Source organism: Dermacentor albipictus, chromosome 1, assembly GCF_038994185.2.
Source record: "Dermacentor albipictus isolate Rhodes 1998 colony chromosome 1, USDA_Dalb.pri_finalv2, whole genome shotgun sequence".
NCBI lineage: Eukaryota > Metazoa > Arthropoda > Arachnida > Ixodida > Ixodidae > Dermacentor > Dermacentor albipictus.
This window is the reverse complement of record NC_091821.1, coordinates 174,543,020-174,564,955: the sequence shown is the minus strand read 5'-3', so window position 1 is coordinate 174,564,955 and position 21,936 is coordinate 174,543,020. Positions and strand designations below refer to the sequence as shown.

Here is a 21,936-nt window from a genome sequence, read left to right as displayed (position 1 = left end):
CCGCAGCTTCTTCTCCTTCCCTCAAGCTCGCGCGCCGCGAGTGCCGCTGCTCTGTGTCGCCGCATCTCTCGCCATTTGTTTTCCACCCGGCCGGCGGCGGGCTGTATGGCCGCCTCGGCCCCCCCTCCTCGCTCCCGGCAGCCGCCCAGCAGCGGCGGCTTCGGCCCAGCAGCGTGCAGCGCGAACCACCGCCGCCGCGATTTACCTGGGCGCGTGCACGGTGCGCCCGAAACGCCGGCTGGATTTCGCACCGCCAACGTGCTCGAGCATCCCACGCGCGACCTCTGGCGTGCAGATAGGCTCCCGAATGAAATGATCCCTGTGCATCGGCGCAAAAAACTCGTCCCGCGCAGGGCTGCATTTTCGCGTGGTGCCGTCCTTCTCGCTGAAGGAAGACCGTCGAGACGCAATTGATACGCCACTGCATGCATGGTCGTTGCTGCTCCAGCGAATCACCGTGGAATGCGTACGCCGACACGTTGCGTTCCGTTCTTCGAGGGATGGAGGGGGGGGGGGGGGATCGTCATGCTTGCAAAAATTGAGAGGCCCGTGAACCAGGCAAACGGTCTATACAGTCCGGGTACGACGTCGAAACATAGAATTACGGATAATGAATGACGCGCTTTCCTGTTGTCTTTGAGTATCGAGAAACGTGAAGGTGTAGTCTACAGCTTCGCCTTTACAGGTCGCAGGGATCGAGCCGTTGAGTTTGTTGTTATGGCTGTAACGTTACGTGTAGTATAAACTTCTGGACATATCAATTCCTTTACGGATCCCCCGACTATGATACTTTATGGATGTATCTTTCCGCAACATCCGGTTAAACGCAGGCGTTGCTGTTAAGGCTTTTTCGTGTTTTTTTGTGCTACAGTTGAACGTGTTCAGAAAAGCAACGTTTACATCACCCCGAGGGCATCTTCATCTTCATAAGAAAGGAAGGAATATACACGAGCCGGATCGGGGTGACGGGAGGAGGGAGAGATTGTATTGGAAATGGGACTCTGTGTAAAGAAAGCGGTGGTATATATGTAACCCACCCTGCATTAAAAATCACTCTGTTCACATCACTTATTTACACTCCTAAACAAGAGTTGCACATAACCCAATACTCAACCGTAACAAGCAGCAGCTTGCTTCTTTACACAAAGAGAACATATAGGGATTGTGTTTTGCCGTGCTAATCTGTGGGAGAGAGAAATTGGCGTATTAAGAAGCGCTCCGGTGTAAAGAAGGGGAAATGAAAATTCGGGACAACCTAAGGAGACGTTGAAAATGTGGCAGTCGTCGCGCCCAGGGACAGCAGACAGCATCTTTCATCATAGCATGACTAACAGTAAGTAAAGTAATAACAATATCCAAACTCAAATAGGAAATTTGTGTAGATACCGCGCACCGTTTGTCACAGAAATACGTCTCATATGAACACAGGGAGAAGATGAGTTCGGTGTTGAGCTAACGTACTAGTGAGCCAGAATTGTATAGCTGCCGAGAAGGTCATTGAGATATCACCAAAATTAGCGTAAATTTGCTCATCATGTTTCAGTATGAGCACCGGCAGCGATTCGCTTTTTTTTCTTTTTTTTTGGGGGGGGGGGGGTGATATATACGTGGTTTTTACTGCAAAACAAAACTGAAGAGCATCTTTCACAGTGCGTTTCTTGAAATGTTTTGTGCTACACACTCATCCGTAGGTGCGTCAAAAGGGCAGGCACTCAAATAAAAGTCAGCCATTTTGCAATCATCGCATTTCACCGCGACCCTTTCTCCGTTGGGGCATCCTTGCCTTTCGTTTGAATGCGCCCCTCCCAGATCGTGCTTTCATTTGAAGAGGTCAGAAGGAGCAAAATGAGGAGTTGCCCAGAGCATAATAATAACGCCAGTAGCTACTTCGTGTCCGATAACCTCAGCTAACACTACTAGTTCAATGAAGCGGTGCCACAATCCGGTTCAAACTCAGGCAGAAAAACAAGTTTTGTTTCCAGTGCTACAAGTGCTCGGTTGGTCGCCCGTTTCCGCGTTGTTCCTGTCGCGCCACAAACAAATTGCCAACCTTCTCGTTTCTCGAAAAAGAAAGGACAAAAAAAAAAGTAGGTGAGAGTGGGTGTGAACCGCATAAAGACAACAAAACAGCAGCAGTAGGCACGAACGCGACGAAAGAACGAAAGCGCGAAATGTAAACAGCAAGAGGAACATACAACTGCGAGCGCATTACAAAAGACGGCCGGCGTTCGGTGTAAAAAAGAAAAAAGGAAGGTGCTGCAGAGAAGCGTCTGAAGAGCGTAGTACGAACCCGAAGAAAGAGAGAGAACAAGAAAGAAAGAAAGAAAGAAAAAATGAAGGAGAACGCAAGAGAAGGAAATGCGCTGGGCAGCAAGAAGAAAGGGATAAAAAAGAGGGTGGGGAGGGGGACCGAAAGTGGAGTGCAGAGGCGATGCCGGTGGTGGGCTTTTCGCCAAGTGCTTTCGGTCGGTGCCGCCGAGAAGATGAGGGCTCTTTTTCAGTGACGGCAGCAAACGGCCGCCGCTGTGTGCCGCAGCACGGCGAGTCGAACGGCACCAGGCTCGGGGCGAGAAAGCCATTTCCCCTCCCGTGGCCATCGACTCCGTCGCCGCGTAGCGTAGCCCCGGCTGCTGCAGACCCATTGACGCCGCGCCCGTCGGCTTCGGATGTCCTTGGTTGGACCACGCGACGCTCGGGATCGGCCTGCCTTCGCTTTCATCCGGCGCGGTGCACTCGAAAGGCTGCTACCCGGCCACTTGACTTTGGCACGGACAGGTGCATATTGCAAATACGAATCTGCAGCCGTGTCCGTCCACGGTATCCGGTCGCTGGGATCGCCCCGCGCTTCCTCTTCTCAACGTCGCGCTTATATAGGGTCGTCATCCTTGGCCCACGCCAATTCGCAAATGAGCCGTGAACAGGCAGTGAAACTGCGCACTGTCAGGGTGCAGCTGAAGATCGCGTGACGGGACCCCGCGAGGGTGTTCGTGCCTGTTTCTTTTTTTTTTTCGTATGCACACCTGACAGCTAGCAGCGTGACTAAAGAAAAAGAAAGCCGGCGCCCAGGTGGGCTGAAATCGCTCACTGTTTCTTAGCTCTGATACAGTAAAGGCTACAGCATCACGAGTTATTAACGGCGCCCCGTCTCAATGGGCCATGCATTGCGTTTTGCCGTTTTGTTTGTTTGTTGCCTCTCGTGACAGCCGTCTTCGAATGGTGTTGTTGCTGAAGGATGCTGATGAGGAGCAATAGGAGCCCGCGCGCGACGGCTGCAGGCGCGGCCGGGTGTTCGGCCCCTGGCCGAAGCGTCGTCCCCTGAGAGCGCGTGGCGGCCGGGATTGTGGACCGGCCGCTATTGAGGCACCGCCGGGGGACACCCTAACCCATCATCCAGCAGGGAGGATTAGGTCCGGCAAATAATCCCCGGACTCAAGCGGCTCGGCTATGGCAACGGCAGAAGCCAGCGGCGGCCGCCGGTCCGTTCGGTCGAGACAGACGAAGCAACGTGTCGATTGATTGGGTTGCCGCCATGCGCGGGCGCTCGCAATTTCATACCTTGCTGCCCGTGCCGGCCGAGAAAGAAGAGACGAGGGGCTCAGGTCGCCCCGGCGGAGATTTGCAGGGCGGCGCGGAATGAAAACGGAGAGTGGCGCCCGCCCAACAGCTCCCGCGGGAGCCGCCGCCCAAAGGGTCAGCGCGAGCCACACTGCCTGGCAAACGCCTGGCTGGCCCCGTCTCTCGCCTCGAATACGTTCTCGCAGCTCTGCGTGCACACGCCGGCTGCGTTGAAACGAAAGGTGTTTGCATGACGGGACTGCAGAATTGTTACGTTTTGTGTCCGAGCGCGTAGTGATCGATTTACCTATTCAGTGCGATGATATAAGTGAAGTAAGTGTTCTGTTTTTACAAGTGAACTTCCCGTTCCGGCTAACATTGAACTCGCTTCTGTTACCTCCATCATGAGTGATATCGTTATCACCCAAAAGGGCATTGAAGCTGCTATTGATCGTCTTTCTAACAGCTCGGCTCCCGGTCCAGACGGAATTTGTCCAAAACTACTAAAAATGACTAAACCAGTGATATCTCGCATTTTCGCTGCTCTTTTTCAACAATCTATTGATTCAGGATGTGTTCCTAACGAATGGAAAATAGCTAAAATCATTCCAATCTTTAAGTCTGGTGACCCGTCATCTGTCTCAAACTATAGACCTATTTCACTGACCAGTATTCCATGTAAACTTTTAGAACACATTATATCATCAGCAATTATGAAATACCTAACCGATCACAATCTCCTCTTCATTAACCAGCACGGGTTCCAACAGGGTCGCTCATGTGAGACGCAGTTGTTCGAGTTAGTCTCTGACCTGCACCAAGCTATCAACGACTCGTCACAAATTGATGCCATATTTATTGATTTTGCGAAGGCTTTTGATAAGGTAGCTCATAACCGTTTATTATTAAAACTTCGCCATTTTAACATAAATAGTAGGATTACGAAATGGATTAGTAACTTTTTAACTAACCGGTACCAATTCGTAACTACTAATGAATTTTCTTCTCCGCGATCACTAGTTAAATCCGGAGTGCCGCAGGGATCTGTATTGGGACCAAATTTATTCCTGCTATACGTCAACGACATCAGCAATAATATTAAATCTACAATAAGACTATTTGCAGATGACTGCGTAATTTATAGACGAATAATTAACACTTTCGACACTGACATTTTGCAATCCGACCTCGCGAGAATTACCCACTGGTGTAAACAGTGGCAAATGGAAATAAATGTTTCAAAAACTAAGGCTATAGCCTTCACTAGATCCAGAAACCCTAGGGTTACCCGTTACGTAATGAACGACATTAGTATTGCACATGCGCAAACAATAAAATATTTGGGAATTCATTTATCTTCAAACGTTTCATGGAATCATCACATCGATGCGATTACTAGCAGTGCTTGTAAAACCCTTGGCTACATTAGGCGTAACCTTTACTCGGCAAACAAGTCCACTAAATTATTAGCCTATACCACACTAGTTCGTTCGAAAATGGAGTACGCGTCTTTTATTTGGAATCCGCATCAATCGTACCTCATAAACAAGCTCGAGTCGGTACAAAACAGAGCAGCCCGCTTCATCACGAAAAATTACTCACGAAATTCTAGCATCACTAACATAAAGATATCTCTAAATCTCCCCGCGCTAGAAAATCGAAGGCTGATAGGACTTCTTTCCCATTTTCACAAGCTATATCACAGCGGGTCGTCTTTCAGCGCATGCCACATCAGGCCCGCCCATCGTATCTTCCCGCGCCTTGATCATTCCTTTAAAGTGCAGCCCGTTCTTGCGCGCTCTAACTTCTTGAGACACTCGCCCCTCTTTCTCGCGATATATCATTGGAATATGCTACCTCATGAAATCGTGTCAGCTCTAAGTCACGATGATTTTCTAGCAAAACTAAAACAGTATTTTAACGTACTAACATAGTATTCTCGTGCTCATTTGTTATAGGCATCACTGTGTTGTTGCGCGCCTTGTATTTTTTTTTTCTCTCCCTCACCATATTTTGATGTTTGCGCGAATGGTTTTGTTCTGGTTTAGCGCAGGGTCACTTGTACTGCATAAAATTTGATCCACTTGTGCTTTTCATTGTTTATGCAATATGTTATGGTATGTTAACGTTTTTATCAAGTATTTTTCCTTGTATAAATTGACCAAGCTACGCTGATTTTGTGTAACACCCAGTTTAAATCTATATGTATCTTCAGCGTTTAGGACGTGTAGTTGTATTGCTCTTACTGGTTTCTTTTTGTTTGTTTTCCCGTTTTTCCGCTTGTGTTCTTTTTATTGTAGCATGCATTATCTGTTTAAATGCGTATACTGTATATATCACTAATTCATTGTAACACCCCTATGTAATGCCTGCATGGGCCTTTAGGGTACTTGAAAAAAAAAAGTAGAATTCATATTGCTTCGCAGTGCAGCGACGATGCCAGAAACAACGACCCGAAAGGAAAGTCGACATAAAGCAATAATAATAATAATAATAATAATAATAATAATAATAATAATAATAATAATAATAATAATAATAATCGCAGCAGCCGAGAAAGTATGCCTGCGCGCGCGTGTGCGTGTATGAGGCATGTGTATGTATGTATGTAGGTGCGATGGCGCGCTAGGTTCGCTTCGCAATGAACGAAACAATTCGATATATATATATATATATATATATATATATATATATATATATATATATATATATATATATATATATATATATGTTGTGTGTTTGCGTCCGCGGGCGCGGAGCCCTGGCCAGCCTAAATTGTTTCTCATAAAGGGGGATTTTGTCGACCCCTCTAACCCTCAGCAGCTTCGAATTCGCGTTGTTCCGTTATGTTTCCTGGCAACGCCGCTATTACGCGAACCAGGGGAGAGGTGGGCGGACAGCGTTTTTTATTGTTTCTTTTGTTATCGACGACAGATTATGGGTGGCGCGTACGTTCTGGTACAGCGGATTGTTTGAGGCTTTCGTTTCCTGGCCAGAACGTTTGCTTGTTTCTTCAGCGACGCCATTTCTCCGGGGCCAGTGGACGTTCCGCAAGCCGGGGCAAAATATAGATTGTCTTTTCATCCGTGGGCCGGCGATTGCGACGTTACGACCGTCAGGAACTATGGACGGATTTGCGACTGGCCGCGGCAGGGAAGAGGAAAGGAAGGACCAAGAGCGGCGTTTGTGTCTGCTGCCGGCATTTGCTTGCGACGATGTCTTTTTTGCATTCCTTCCCATCGCGGTTCCCAGTCAGGTGCAGCCTGCCACCCTGTAGTAACAACACGGCTTCAATGCCTGCACTGCGGCACCGGCTCCCGCGAACTACCAGCGTTACTTCGAGGTTACTTCTGGTGCGGTGGCACTCGCGAGGATGTTAAGGTATCCAGGACACGTTGTTGTTGATAGCAGGAGTACTTAGTCTCAATGCTCACAGTGAGAAGAAATGTTTTGATGTTTTTTTTATTGATTTATTCGGGAGGGGGAGGGGGTGTTTTGTGGTTGTCCCACAATTTCTATCTATGCTCCTTGAATTACGGTGCATTAGTTTCTATACTCTATGCAGATGACAAAAATGTTTCAAATTTGGGAATTATTATTATTATTATTATTATTATTATTATTATTATTATTATTATTATTATTATTATTATTCATTAGCAAACATACAAACAATGCTTGTCTGCTCTTTAGGAAGAAGGGACAGAAACAAATAAAATCTGTATATATGGGAGAGGAAAAAATTTAATGAGAGAGGTAGTAGTTGTAGTAAAAGTAACAGTAGCAGCAGCAGCAGCAGCAGCAGCAGCAGCAGCAGTAGTAGTAGTAGTAGTAGTAGTAGTAGTAGTAGTAGTAGTAGTAGTAGTAGTAGAAGTAGTAGTAGTAGTAGTAGTAGTAGTAGTAGCAGTACCAGTTGTTGCTGTTGTAAACCTTACTTTAAAGAACACTGGGCCTCACAGTCCAGAAGCCCGCTGGTCGAGAAAAAAAATAACAAGATGGTACATCACAGACTAGAGTAAAACTACGACAAATAAGAGAGAACGGCTGGGACAGAGAGAGAGAGAGAGAGAGAGAGTTCTCGTCACTGTATGCACATATCGCATAAGCACGAAAAGAAGGTGAAATAAAATAATATTTTACAAGTGGTAGTCCAATTAAGTCGCCTTTAGGAAAGAGAATGGAACAGGAGTGTAATGAGCCTGGTCACGTGGTGATGCATGACCACTATAGTATGTACGTAGGCACTCATTAAGGATAGTACACGGTGCGCCAAGAAGGCCATAGTCTCTCAGCAGCCGCACACGCTGTGCCTTGAGTATCTTGTTCCAATGCATGCAACCATCGCACAAACAACTGCAATCACGTATGCTGTGTAGGCCGTGCTTTGATTTTGGGAATTTGCAGGATAGCGCTATCTTTTGCGAAGTCGATTTTTCTGGCTTCTATCGTGAAAAATTCACGGGCCTTTCTTATACTTTAATAAAGAGGTACGTATGCTAGCTGTGAGACACTTTTGAATGTAGTTCTGCTTAAAGCGTCATGTCACGAACAAACAAATAAACGTCTCGACTTGGTTGAAGGGAAGATGAACAAAGTCGCACAGTCCGAGCATCATTTGTCTGCGCCACGGTGGGGAGCGCCATTCCGAGTGCCAATCGCGTGCATATTCGATTGCTATTGAGTTTTGCCTTTAATTGCAAGTACATTTCTTGCTCGGCAAAGTGTGGTTTATTGATTAGCTGCGCCAAACAACTTATTATTTGACACAGGACGCCCTTGTTGAACTCTTTTTAGCTCTGAGTAAACGTTTTCACAGACGCCGCGCTAACGAGTAATTGTGCCCTCTGGACGCCTCGTAATGGTCGAGGGGCGCAACCTCCGAGTTGCTGGGCTTTGAAACACGGACGCAAGCAGGCAATTTTTTTCGCATTTCCCGTGGAGCGTCAACGCCGCATACAGTGGCAAGCGTGCAGTTGCACATATACTGTTAGAATCACGTGATGACTACTTGGCTGATGCCATACTAGACCATGTGGAAGCAGTGCGCCGATGTTTTACTGCCATCGTGACTTATAACCCGCCTTTTCTCTGGCGAACGCATGTGCTGTTTGGCACTGCATCTAATTACGCACACCAACCTCGTTGTATACTTTTATTTTGTTATTATATATTTATTGTGTTGCTTTCGTATGCTTGTTGTGCTTAAACGTATCTTTGTCGTCACGGTAGCAAGTGTGCCAATGCAACTACTTAATTTGTTATGCAGTTTTCATTTCCCCCCAACTCGTTCAATTACCGCACTGTGGTCTGCCCACAGCAAACGCATTTCCTCGAACTTAACCACCCATACTTTATTTTTGTCATTCTCATGACGATTAACGCGAGGATAACCTTGCAGATTGATTAGCAGGGTTAGGCAGCACTCTTATTTTTCCTGTGCTTGTCACCACTCAGTGTGACGATGACAGTCAGAAGAAAGAATTAACTGTGACCTCTGTATTCGAATCAAGGTCACATTTGTAGGCATCTGGGCAACGGCTCCAAATTTCTCTTCCTCAGCTGTCGCATTCCACTGTGAAGCTACCGAGATTTACGGAAAGAAACACATAGTCGGGCAACGGTGGTGCTTCCAGTTTACTGCTACAAGAAACCATGGCTGCAGTTGTCTAGGCCCGCTCGCTCTCACAATGGATACTGGTGGATGTGACTGGTCTAGAAAGGTTACTGGTTCATGGACCTTCGCTGGCTTCATCGAATTTTGTGCTCTGCAGCGTTACGCTCCCCCACCTACTGTGAGTCTCTTTTTCTTCTTCCCCCCCCCCCCCCTTTCTTTTGGTTTCGGCTCCTGCTACTTCTGCGTACGCTATAACCTTCTGTGGTTTACTATTCGGAGTTGCCTGCCAGCCTGAGGACATTCAGGTGGTTAAGAGCCGATGACTCGTTCCGGAACGGTTGAGCGCAGCTATTATAATACTTGAACCGAAGCCAACGCAATGCTGCACAGTCAGCGACCCACGCACAGCTCTCGGCGGCGGAGCTTTGCCGCCGCGGAGTCGTGGCAGAGGCCGAACCGCGCGCGGTGCGTCAGCCACGGGCTTCCGCCACGTAGTACACGCCGCCTTGGCGTCCCGGTACACAGACAGCGCCAGGCGCAGCGGGAAGGGAGTCGCGGCGTAATTGGTGAGCATCAGCGCGCGCGCGCGACCAGGCGGACCCTGGACGCGGACCCCGCTGGCAGCGTCCACTCGGCGGGAAACCCTTTATTATTGGATTAGCAGAGAGATACGCTGCGCGCACCAGAGCACAGGCCATCTTGGCGCGTCTGTCCGCTTCGCGTCCCGGAGTACCCACTCATAAAAGCATCTCGGCGCTCCGCTGGACACGGTTGTGCCTCGTAATGGACCAGTGACGAGCCTTTGATGCCTTCCCGGCGGCTGACCGGCGGCGGCCCGGCGAATGAGCAAGTTTTCTGTCGGACCAGCTCTTCTCTTCGCGGTACCCGTCTGCTTCTGCTCTAACTCTGGCTGGCACTCGGGCCCCGTACTCGTCTGGCTGCCAGGTGTATGCAGCGGCGTCCCCTTGCGGCGTTTTTCGTTGAACGTGTCGCTGTAAAGCTACTGTCATGCTAATTGAGGGCCAAGGCGCACGATGCAAGTCATCGATAGAGGTGAAGTGGACGCAAATTACTGAGGCAAGAAGCCGCGTTGTCCTACGGAAAGAAGTTTGAATAGACTTGATAACTACATAGTTGGTATTAACTAACTGATTTAGGTGTAATGTTCCAAAGCTATCAGTATTCGATGGCTCCGGCATAGCGTGGACCGCCTGGGTTTCTTTAAAGGGCACTGAAAGCGCAGTGCACGCGTATTAACTGCATTCCATCGACATCAAAATGCCGCCAACGACCTCGGAAGTCGAACACGCGACCTGTTTCTCAGCAGCAGAACGCCATAGCTGCGCACCCATCGATGCAGGTCGTTTTAAATATACTGTGCGATTTGTGTTGACGTACTCTGCCTGTGATTTCGTAGTAACGGCTGCGAACTGAGAACGTCATTGTGCCTTTGTTGTAGCTATCTATATATGTATCATTCACGTTTAGTTCACGCAGCATGCGCGCAATACTGGCGTAGCAGATGTAGTTGCATTTATTCATGCTCTTGCTGCCGTCTTGGAACCTGTGATGAAGATACAGACCAAACCGGTGCGGATGAAATGCATGGCGGGCGTGTAAAATACTGGAAATGTGCAGCACCTGTGCTCTTGATCCCTGAATTTCAAATGAAGCGGAACGTTGCAGCGGTACAAACGTGTCACTGAAACTGCGCATTTGTGGTTTCAATTTAGAGTGTTTCTGTTAAGCGGGCTCTTCTTCTGGCTTACGGTCGTGCAACTCCGGATGCGAGTGTGTTGAATTGTTTAGAGTGGACTTGAGTATAATTCGGACAAGACGCCCGCACCTTCCTCGCTTAGAAATAAGAATAATATTAAAGGAAATTCCCGACTATATACCAGCGAGTGTCTGTCGTGTTAGCGGAAAATGCGGATGGCGACGGCACCGACCGAATTTCGTTTCTCGCATGCGGCGTGCAAGGCGTACGCTCGGGTTCGGCGCAGTACATCAGTTTAGAAGAAGCGGACCCGTCCGCCGGCGGACCCGAATGTTAGGTCTTCACCTCACCGCGGCCCGCAGATATAGATGCACGCACGTTCATGCCGAATGAGAAGCTACGCGACACGCAAGGAATGGAGAGGCCATGTGGGCAACGCTAGTCAGATAACGCGCACTGCCGCTGCAGGGGCCGTTTTGGCGAAATAAGCCGACCGGCCACGATCCCCCTCTCCCGGCCATGCGGGGCACGACAAGAGCCGCACGTCTAAATCAGTTGACCACGCCACGGGAAAGGCGCGGTACGCCACCCGTGTCACGGCGGCCGTTCGCCCGCGCGTGTGGTGGTTTATAAACCTAACGCACGAAACAGCTCCAGCGCGATATGAACGCGGACGTCTCCCTCCTTGTTGATTTTCTTGCCTCAACCTCGTCTCTCTTGTTACAACGCGCACGGATACCGATGGTGAGACAACAGGGACCGTATACAAGAGAGCGCCGTGTCGGGCGTGTCATGTAAAGTTGACGTTATGCGGAGGTCGCCAACGATAAGCCGGCATATTTCAAGGCGGTTAAATCCTCGAGGGCCGCCACGACGAATCTATCGGCGCGGTCGTGATCGTCGTAGTCGGGATCACTTTGCTTTAAGCGATCTCGGCCGCACAGCGTTCAAGGCAGCACACGAGTGCTCTGCGCTGCGGGCATCATGAAAATGCATCGACATCAACACTAGACATCCGGCTCTCTATTGCATTAAATTATGGAGTTTTACGGGCCAAAACCACTTTCTGATCATGAGGCACGCCGTAGTGGAGGGATCCGGCAATTTGGACAACCAAAGGTTCTTTAACGTGTACCTAAATCTAAGTACCCCCACGGGTGTTTTCGCATTTCGCCCCCATCGAAATGCGGCCGCCGTGGCCGGAATTCGATCTCGCGACCTCGTGCTCAGCAGCTCTCTATTGCCTATCCCGGGAGTTACAGTTATTATTTTTATAAAAACTATATACATAATTTTTTAAAATAGCCTGTGGCAGATAGACGACTTCCAGTCTGTGAGCTGGTTTACTTGAAGAGGCGGGCATTACTTGACGTGGTAGTTCTGCGGAAAACCCGCAAGGTGGAGAGAAGTAATTAATTAGGGGAAAATGAGACGTCCACCCAATCGTAGCAATTGTACAAACGAAACCCAAAGGAACCCGTATGGATTTCCTTTGTAGCAATTGCTACGATTGGGTGGATGTCTCATCTTCTCTTAATTAATTACTTCTCTCCACCTTGCGGGTTTTCCGCAGAACTATTACGTCAAACTCTTGCCTTTGCTTCGAGTTGTTGACAAGTACGACTTCACCCTGCCATCTGCTCGCCGCCTAATTAGCTCAGATGGTAGAGCGGCTGCCCCGGATAGGTGGTGGTCCCGGGTTCGACTCCCGGGTCAGGACGAATTTTTCTTCTACTGCGATGCTTTCCTTTCGAGGAACCCGTATGGGTTTCCTTTGTAGCAAGTGCTACGATTGGGTGGACGTCTCATTTTCCCTTAATTAGTGGGTATTATTTGCTCGAGAAATCAAAATGTATAATCGAGCAGTTTAAAAAAAAAGGATCATTAATTCGGCTTTTGATTAATGATTTTACTATATATATATGGCAATTTAGGCATTGTAGCCGGTGACTTCGAACGGTGTATCCGGTTGGAATGAATCGTCAGGATGGGTATATATATATATATATATATATATATATATATATATATATATATATATATGTGTGTGTGTGTGTGTGTGTGTGTGTGTGTGTGTGTTCGCGCACAAGTATGAGTTACAATAACCACTGATGCCAAATGCGAGCCTTACACGCGGAACCAGAAACACCCGCTGTTTTCTCTATCTACGCACCACTGTGTTTTCGTTCCTTCTTCGTTAACGCAATCTGGTTTCTTTTTCTTTTCTGGCAACTACCAGCCGTTACTAGCATTATTCTTTTTTTCTTTTTTCACGCAGCGTTCGTTATTTATTTCTTGCCTTGAGCCGCACTTCCTATCGTACTTCGACAGCGCTTAATTCGTACACTCATAAATTCAACCCGCATTTATTCCCTCGCGCCGTTTGGAAAACCATCGGCTCCTCATACGTGGCTGAGGAACGTATAAGCAGCAAGTACAGAAAAATAAATACCGCCAACTCGAAGCCACGGACGGAAGAAAAGCTTCTCTCCCTCCGACGCAAAGAAGAAAACAAAAAGGCAATACGCGGCACGGTAAGGTGAAAAAAAAAAAAAGATTGAAGAAGCAAGAAGGAAAGTGTAACCCCTCGAGAAGCACGAGAGACAACGCCGCCACAACCGGTATAATATTAATGTCCCCATTGGTATTACGACGGGACGAGTGAGCTCGGTCGCAGCGGAGCGAGACTGAGCCGAGCAGCCCCGTAAGATAAGAACCAGCGCCAGCGGCACCGACTGACTGCATCGACTGCATCATGAGGCATAATGCTTCTATGCCTCTATAATAAATATCGCCCTCTCCCTCGTCGGCTCAATCCTGCGCGCTTATTAAACGAGCCCTCAAGAGGCCAATGGTGCCACTTGGTACCAGAGCACGTCTTTCGAGCCGCGTCTTCTTTCCGAGCAGATGGACGAGACCGGATCGGTTTGGATTTTGTGCCTGGTAGCCGCCTCCTGCGCTCGAATCGGTCGCTCGTATGAAGAATGCTGTGCGTGAAAGCCGCGCGGCGTTCCTTGCGCTGAGCGATAGCGCGGCCCTGTGAAGTCGCCCGCGTGCGCCACTGCCGCCGGACGCAAGGTGCGCGGGTACGCGATCGCATATGCGCGTTCAGCGGTTGTGTTCCGGCTTGTAACACTTCGCAGGGCCTCCCGGCCGCGTGGAATCACAAATGCGCAACTTTCCCAACCGCGCGTCATATTCGCATCCTCAAGGTCGCGACCGCGGACGCTGTTACACCGCCGCTGTACGTGCTCGTGACGCAATAAATTTTCGTAGATAGTGCCACGGTTGGCTCTCCGTTGTTAGTGGCGGAAGTTCGTCAAAAACGTTGGTGGTGGTGCTGAGCGAAATGGCTCGCTATTCAACTCTAAACACACCGTGATTGCCTCGCCATTGAAATGCTTGTGCGTTCGATAAGATGCTGGATGATGTGGAAACGCAGATGAATTAAGCGTCTTACATAGTACGGCGAAGCATATAATGGCTGGTGGATGGGGTGGCACTCTTCAGTATGTGTGAGACCTCGGAGTCGATCCAAATATCTACAGTAACATCTTGCTCAAAAGAGACAGGAAGAGACGTTCTTACAAGGAAGTCCTCGCAAGCAAATCACAAACGTAGGTAACAGGTTCGATGCCTCATGCATTGGGGTCGAAAATAAGAATTCAGGGCAATGGCAGAATAACGCTGCTTATACGATGAGGTATGTATATTTTTTTTACTGAGCGTCATAGATAATGCTATGAGGAAGTATTTGTTGAAGAAGCGCTTGACTTTGTGTCACCTAAGCTTCTAAATATACCTCCATAGTCTAGCTTCGCACTACTTCCTTTTCATTTTCTGTTCTTCTGCACTTTTGGTTCGCAGGAAGGTTTGCCTCCGCTATCGCCGATATCGGCAATGACATGAAAATAATAAAATGGAGGAAACTATCCTTACACGATCCTGGGTTAGATTGGTTTCGTGGCTTTGTGCAGGAATCACTTGTACGTTGCGTGCTATTAGCGCGGCTGGTTTTTTTACGCAAATATTCGTCTGCCAGGTGCCTGAAATGACATTTCCTGGTATAGTTGCTCCACTCGTGCATAAGGCAATTATAGCGTGAGCAGATTACACCCGCAGAAGAGCAGCCAAACGGATACGTGCAAAGTATGCCCCAATAGAAAAGACCCTTCTCTTTGTGTAAACACGCCTTGAGCGTGTGTATCACAGGACACGTTCCTATATGTATCAACTAGCCGGATCAAGATGCCCGTTGAGCCAGTGTGTCACAGGACAAGTTGCCATGTGCATATTTATGCGCCTTGTTCCGGTAGTGAACGAATGGTCAACTTCCGCAATCCCAGTACATCTCGCTAAAGTGTTTGCTCGATGATGACGACGACGACGATGATGGTGATGATGATTATGTTTATTGGCATCTCCTTTGAAACAAGGCGGAGACAAATAGTCACCCAGCCTGCTTGATTTGATGAGGTTTTACTACATCTATCGCTATCTAGCATTTGGCCTTATTTTAAGTTAAATTTCGGATTTAGAACTTCTATCACTATATTGTATCATTACCTACGCTTGAAATGACTCCGGCTCTATTAATCTATTGCTTGCTTTTTCCCACCAATACTCTAATAGTCTCTTACTTATCTCGACTGCTGACCAATTCATCCTAAAATTTTCTTTAAATTCCAAAGCTTCTGGAATGTGGACACTACCTACCCACAGATGTCGGTGGGTAAATATTTTGGCATTCCAGTGCATTCCCTTGCTTACGCGATGTCAGCGACGTGCAGCGTCATATACCGTAGGCAGTGTTCCACCAATACAAATGGTAGGATTCGGCTCACCTTACGTCTTAGATTACGGAACAAGGGGCAACAACGCGCATTGGATTGAGGTGCGGAACTGTCTCCGTCTAAACTGAAACCGAGCCACTGAAGTTGGATGAATTGGTAATTCAGGTGAAGTTACCGACCTTGGATCAGACAATGGAATTATCTCGACAGCTTCATGTACCAAGACTGAAACAGAGGCGCGTTGACTTGAAAAGATGTATGCCACTAGGTGTACTATCAGCATATTTCTGCGGACAAAAAGAAAGTGTGCCACCAGATGTTCGTGTGGTGCAGATAGACGAGAGAGACATCAAGGCAAAAATCCGAGCGATCAAGAAGCAGAAAATACTCCAGTTTTCAACGCTGCACAGGTGGAAGCAGGAAAGAGTTGCAGCAAGGAAGGGAGAAAAGTTGTGGACCGTATATAGCTTGTACACACAGGTCACAGGCACCCCGAAATTATTGTCGCAGCCTCCTACCTCACAGGCCAGTAGACCAGAGAAAGCGAACCAAGGAAATTAGCGCGGGGCGGGCTGAGCACCCTTACCACCACAGCATGTAGAGTGCAGAACGATGCCACTCTGTAGGCTCAGCCATGGTTCTGGAAACCACTCGACTTAACCACCGAATGACATGGTAAACATGGAAGGGAGCGCCTGAATGCCCTTGAAATGCAGTAACGGCTGCACTGGTCACTAGTGGGGTCACGAATTTCCTAAGGCAAGTTGGCTAAATCGAGCCATAATGGTTCAATGTTTTGAGGCAAATTATTCTAACGCAAATTTGCTGGCGTCGATAGCGTTCGTTCTGCACGGTGATTTCCGTGCCTCTTTGTTAGTACGTGGGCGCGGCGAGCCCTCGGTTTACTGTGCACAATCTGTGCTAAAAACCGAAGGCCAGCACCGCACGCAGTGCGGCATCAGGCGCGAGAAAGCCGGAACGGTGGCCGCGCCTCTGATTTCGGGCCGCAGCTCCGTTTCGTCCTCGGCCAACCGAGAGAACAAAGCGTGCTCAAAGAAAGCGCGCGGACGCTGTTTTTGTCAGGGTGGCGGATTTAACGTGCCGATTGTGTTCGCGGAGCCGTTGATCGAATTTCCTCCACGGCCGTCGCCGCTCCCCGAGGCTCGTCTTTCGACGCGGCGATGTGCGCGGTGTTCGCGCATGCTGACCGGAATAGAAACGCCGGTTGAGAGGAAGGCCGCCTCCGCGCGCCCCCTCCCCGCTTTATTTCGCGCAATTCCCGTCATTCAAGCGGTGCGCCCGTTGAAGCCCGGTCAAGCGCGCTGGCTAATCCTTGCGCCCAGACGGTTCGTCCGCTGCCCGGTAAGCCTCGCTTATTTTCCTTTTCGCGCGCAGCGCTACGACTGCGCCGGCCCGCGACCATTAAAAAAAAAATTAAATTATATGAGACTTCCAAAGGATGTACGCGCCACAGCATATCTCGAAATATGCCACTTCCTGTCGGAAATTTTCGGCCGCTTTCAGGTGGCGGGACTGCAAGCACGACTGAGTCGCCCCGATGCGAGAGTTCTGTTTCCATCATCTAGACATTCAATGGCTCCATTGTAAAATAGGGAGCGTACATGTGGTCGCCATCTACACGCACGTTTAAGCTTCTAATAATCGATGACTGAAGTTCGGGGATGCAAGGTTCATTTTGTGTATGGCGATATTTAAGCTCGTGTGATAAGAACTAGCAGGAGGACAAGTAGCATGTAGGCTTCCCTGGTATAGGTACACGTTTTGGCAAAACTGCGCTAAATGCTGGGTCGTTTCACTGGACAATGAGTTGTGCGGAAATCCGCAAAGCGGACAAAGTTTCACTGAAGGCATCTATTGTCATCCGTCCTACAGCAGCACGAAGCTATATACAAAGGCAGTCCATACGGGTTTCTCAGAAAGGGAGCTCCGCAGTTGAAGGAAAATTCCCTTCCGATTGGTCCCAGATCAAACCAGGGACCATCGCCTTTTCGGGGCTTTTTGAGCAAACCAGGAGGCTAGCAGATAGCGAGGCGAGGGTGACTTAATCGACAACTCCAAGTGCAGGGATAGTGAATATAATAAATGGATCTGCAATGTGGAGGAAGTGGCGTAAAAAGGGGAAAAAAAATCGCATCTACCCGAAGTTAAGAATTTGCCCCTTCATCACCTCGATCATGAATTTGGCGTATGCACGGTCCCTGAGGCTCGAGTTGGCCATTAATTCATCTCCGCCCTGCTATCTGCAATCCCACAGGGTATCTGAGATACTAGAGTGACAGCCCCGGAAAGGCGTTGGTCCTGGTTTAGGCGATGGTCCTCGGCTCGATTCGGGACCAGCAGGAAGGGAATTTCCCTTCCTTTAATTGCGTAGCTTTCTTTCTGAGAAACCGGTATGGGCTTTCTTTGTACCTTCGTGCTGCTCTAGACTAAATGACTTTTTCATTAAAGAAAAGAAAAAGAATGAAAAAAAGACACGAAAGAAAGGAACGGAACGGAAGAAGAGATTTAGGGTTTCATTCAGTGGCGCACCAACTATTTCTCGAGTATAGGGAGGGGGCAAACGGCAAACGATCCCCCTCTCTCTCTCTCTCTCTCTATCTATATATATATATATATATATATATATATATATATATATATATATATATATATATATATATATATATATATATATATATATATATATATACACGCTTGCATACATAATTTATTGCGAAAGCCTCAATCACCCATCATCTATCTTGAACGTCACCTACACATCACCCATTAACTTGCCCTTGCAGTCACCAAACATAACGAAGCTGCCTCTTTTAGTTTAGTGAAGACACCAAACGAAATTAATATATCACGCCTGATAAAGTAAGAACAAAATAGATGAGGGTTCAATAATTATTCGTAACGCTTCTTAATAAGCCAGTAACGTTAAAGCTACGGGACACATTGCACATAAAGTTCTACCTATTCCTTCAAAGTGTAAAATATTTGAAATGCAGAGTTCTCTTGATATATTGGGAAACTTAGCTAGTCGCAGCAGCGTGATACTTTCGAACACTTGCTTACAATTGTTTTTTAACGCTGTAGTTGGTCCACACGCATTTACCACCGCACATAAACTTGGCGTATTGTTCCCCTTAAGCTGGTGGAACAGGGAGATACGAGAAGCAATCGCCTAACGACAGAACGCATCCCGAGAGCAGAGGCAGGCAATAAAGGCGCAGTTGCCGCAGGATGAAGTAGCCAGTAAATGGCAAATATACCAGGAGAAAAAATCTATGGTTCAAATACTGGTGCAAGCAAAAACAAAACGTGAAAGTGAACGTTGGTTGTCAGAAATACGTGAGAAAAAGAAGGCCGCACCTAGAATATTTTAGATCCACATAAAAGGAGGTTAACGACAATGCAGCAACATATCCAAGACCAAGATGGAAACAAACTGAAAGGGTATGCGGCATTAAATTACACCCGAAAAATAACAGCCGAATCTTTCCAAGGCAATGACAAGGTTGTATTTGAAAAGAAAAAAAAGAGCATGAAAGAGAACCAGATGGAAAAGGAGCTGGTGCTGACGAATTTCAACTCGAAGAAAGCCGACGAGAAAATTCCTAAGCGCACAGCCACAGGACTAGACGAGGTTCCCGTTAGGCTGAATAATGAACGAGGGCCAAAAAGTAAGGAAGCTCTGGTCAAAGCAGTGGGAAAAACTTTAATATATAGATGAATGCCAGACAGTTGGAGACAAAATAGAATTAATTTAATTTATAAAGGCAAGGGGAAAAAAGAATTCACTCGTATAGACCGTTGGCCATTACATCGGTAATATACAGGTTTGCAACGCAGGCATTTAAATTAAAGCTGCAAGCATGGGCAGAGAATAATGGCATATTCGGACAACTTCAGAATGGCATCAGAATATGTAGGCGTTTGGATGATTACTTATTTGTTCTTACCCAGTGTATTGAAATATTATGAGTAGAAAGCAGACTGTTATATGTGGCCTTTTTAGACATTACAGGAGCATATGATAACGTAGACCGCAACATTTTGTCGGAAATTCTGGGAGGGGAAGGCTTAGACGACGATTGTCTGCAGCTTTTGAGAGAGATTTACCTAGAAAATACCGTTTTCGTTGAATGGGAAGGGATGAGGAGCGAGGAGAAAGTTGATATCAACAAGGGACTGAGGCAGGGGTGTTTTTATGCCCGCTGCTGTTTATCATTTACATGGTAAAAATGGGAAGGGCGCTAGAGGGAAGCAATATCATGTTTAATCTCTGATGAAAACAAGCTGGTGCAATAGAAGAGCAGCAGTTTCCAGGTCTGTTTAATGGGGACGACATTGTGTTGCTAGCTAACAAGAAAAGTGATATGCAACGTCTGGCTAATATCTGTGGGCAGGAAGGCGACTCTTTAGGCCTGAAAGTTAGCGTTAGAAAATCAGGTGTTATGGTATTCAGTGAAAACAGTGAACCCACAGTGGCAATACAGGGCCAGGAAGTACCTCGCGTAAAAGAATATAAATACTTCGGTATATGGATAAACGAATGCGATAGATATATGGAAACACCGAAAAAAAAAATAACAGTAAAGGGGATAGAGAAATGCGGCCATAATGGAACACAGAGCGCTTTGAGGGTACAATAGGTACGAGAGGCTCCGCGGTATGTGGAAAGGTGTAATGGTTCCAGGACTTACTTTTGGAAAATCGGTTGTTTGCTTTAAATCAGGGTTAAAATCTGGACTCGACGGGAACCAAAGGTCGCTGGGTTGCCTCGCAATGGGCGTTCACGGGAAGACTGCAAATGAAGCTGTGCAGGGTGATATGAGCTAAACTAGTTTTGAAGGGAGGGAAGCTCGCAGTAAAATTTGGTATGAAGAACGACTGAGGCATATGGAAGAAATTAAATGGGCTGGGAGAGTGTTGAGGTATCTGTGCAGGAAGAACATTGATTCACGATTGAGGAAAAGAACTAGGAAGCTTACCAGCAAGTATGCGGCCTTTAGCGTGAGCAACACAGCAACAAAGAACGTCAAGCGGAAAGTCAGACAGGCTGAAATAATCTCATGGGTGGCGCCAATGGAAATGAAACCTGCCATGAGTAACTATTTAAGAGAAAAAAACGTAATCAGGAAAGAAACAATTTATGATAACTCAAAGGGAAGCTCATTTCTTTTCGAAGCGAGATCAGAACGCCTTAGAACAATACGCACCTATAGAGCGTGATATAAAAAGGAAGAAGAAGCATGTGCTTGCTGCGGTATAGCTAGGGAAACGATGGAGCATGTTTTATTAGAATGTGAAGATATCTGTCCAGTGGTCGATTTAGGCACCACTGGCCTTCTTGAAGCCTTTGGGTTCAGCGAGAGCAGGGGGAAGTAAACATGTCCGCAATAGAGATTAGTAAGAGGCGATTGGAAGATTGGTGGCAGAAAAGTAGGGAAACGACAAAAAAAAAAAAAAGAAGAAGAAGAGAGAAAACGGAGACGTACAAAAACAAAGTTTATAATAGAGGGTCAGAAAATTTGGTTATGGCAATTCACCTTGGTTTCTTTTCCCTTTCTTTTTTTTTTTCTTCTTTAACCTAGGTAGGACATTACGCAGTATAATAGCAAAAGCTTGGTGGCGCAACCCGCCGCCCCGTTCCAAAGGGGACGCTCATAACATACATCCATCCATCCTTCGAAGGTGGCGGTTGTGCTTCCCGCGTCCACGGCGTACGAGCAACGAAGTGAGTGAGATTCATTTTCTGTGGAGCAAGGGAAACGCTCCTAGAAATGCACTGGGAAATGCAATCTACGTATGGAGAAAAATGTCTCGCTTTGAGAGGGTGAGATGGTGGTGTTGTGAGTTCACAAAAGTCTGTGAAGACTTGCATGACAATAAACGTTCGGGGATGCCGTGTGCGTCGCTGACGGATCACATGGGCATCTCAGATAGAACGAATGCCAGAACCAGTGTGGGGACTATGAGGAAAAATAGTGTAGGGTACGTAGAATAGTACGTATGTTTGCAATTATCTGTGTGTATTATATTTTGGCTAATAAAAAATTGCGGCAGAGACTTTCTGATTCGCATTACATGAAGGATAGAATCGCGATTTACTCCGTTGTCCGAGTGTAACATTCATAAACGGCACCAAATGACCCGCACATATGGGCACATATGGCACATATGGCACCGAATCGCTCCTTGCGCAGCCATTCGGTGCCGCTAAAACACGCCTCGCTTGGCCCGCGCGC

At 47.5% G+C, this 21,936-nt stretch overlaps 1 protein-coding gene across 4 annotated transcripts in view; it reads left to right on the top strand.

Annotated features, from left to right (window-relative positions):
* Positions 1-21,936, top strand: part of LOC135897768 (sal-like protein 3) — a 175,748-nt gene that overhangs the window by 45,098 nt on the left and 108,714 nt on the right. The window contains exon 1 of one of the 4 annotated variants that reach the window (XM_065426477.1): positions 9,145-9,347. The exons of the other annotated variants lie outside the window; for them this stretch is intronic. Within the exon in view, the coding sequence (XP_065282549.1) occupies positions 9,287-9,347 (61 nt within the window). The 5' untranslated portion in view covers positions 9,145-9,286. Of the gene's footprint in view, positions 1-9,144; positions 9,348-21,936 lie in introns of those variants that run through there. 4 annotated transcript variants of the gene reach the window in all.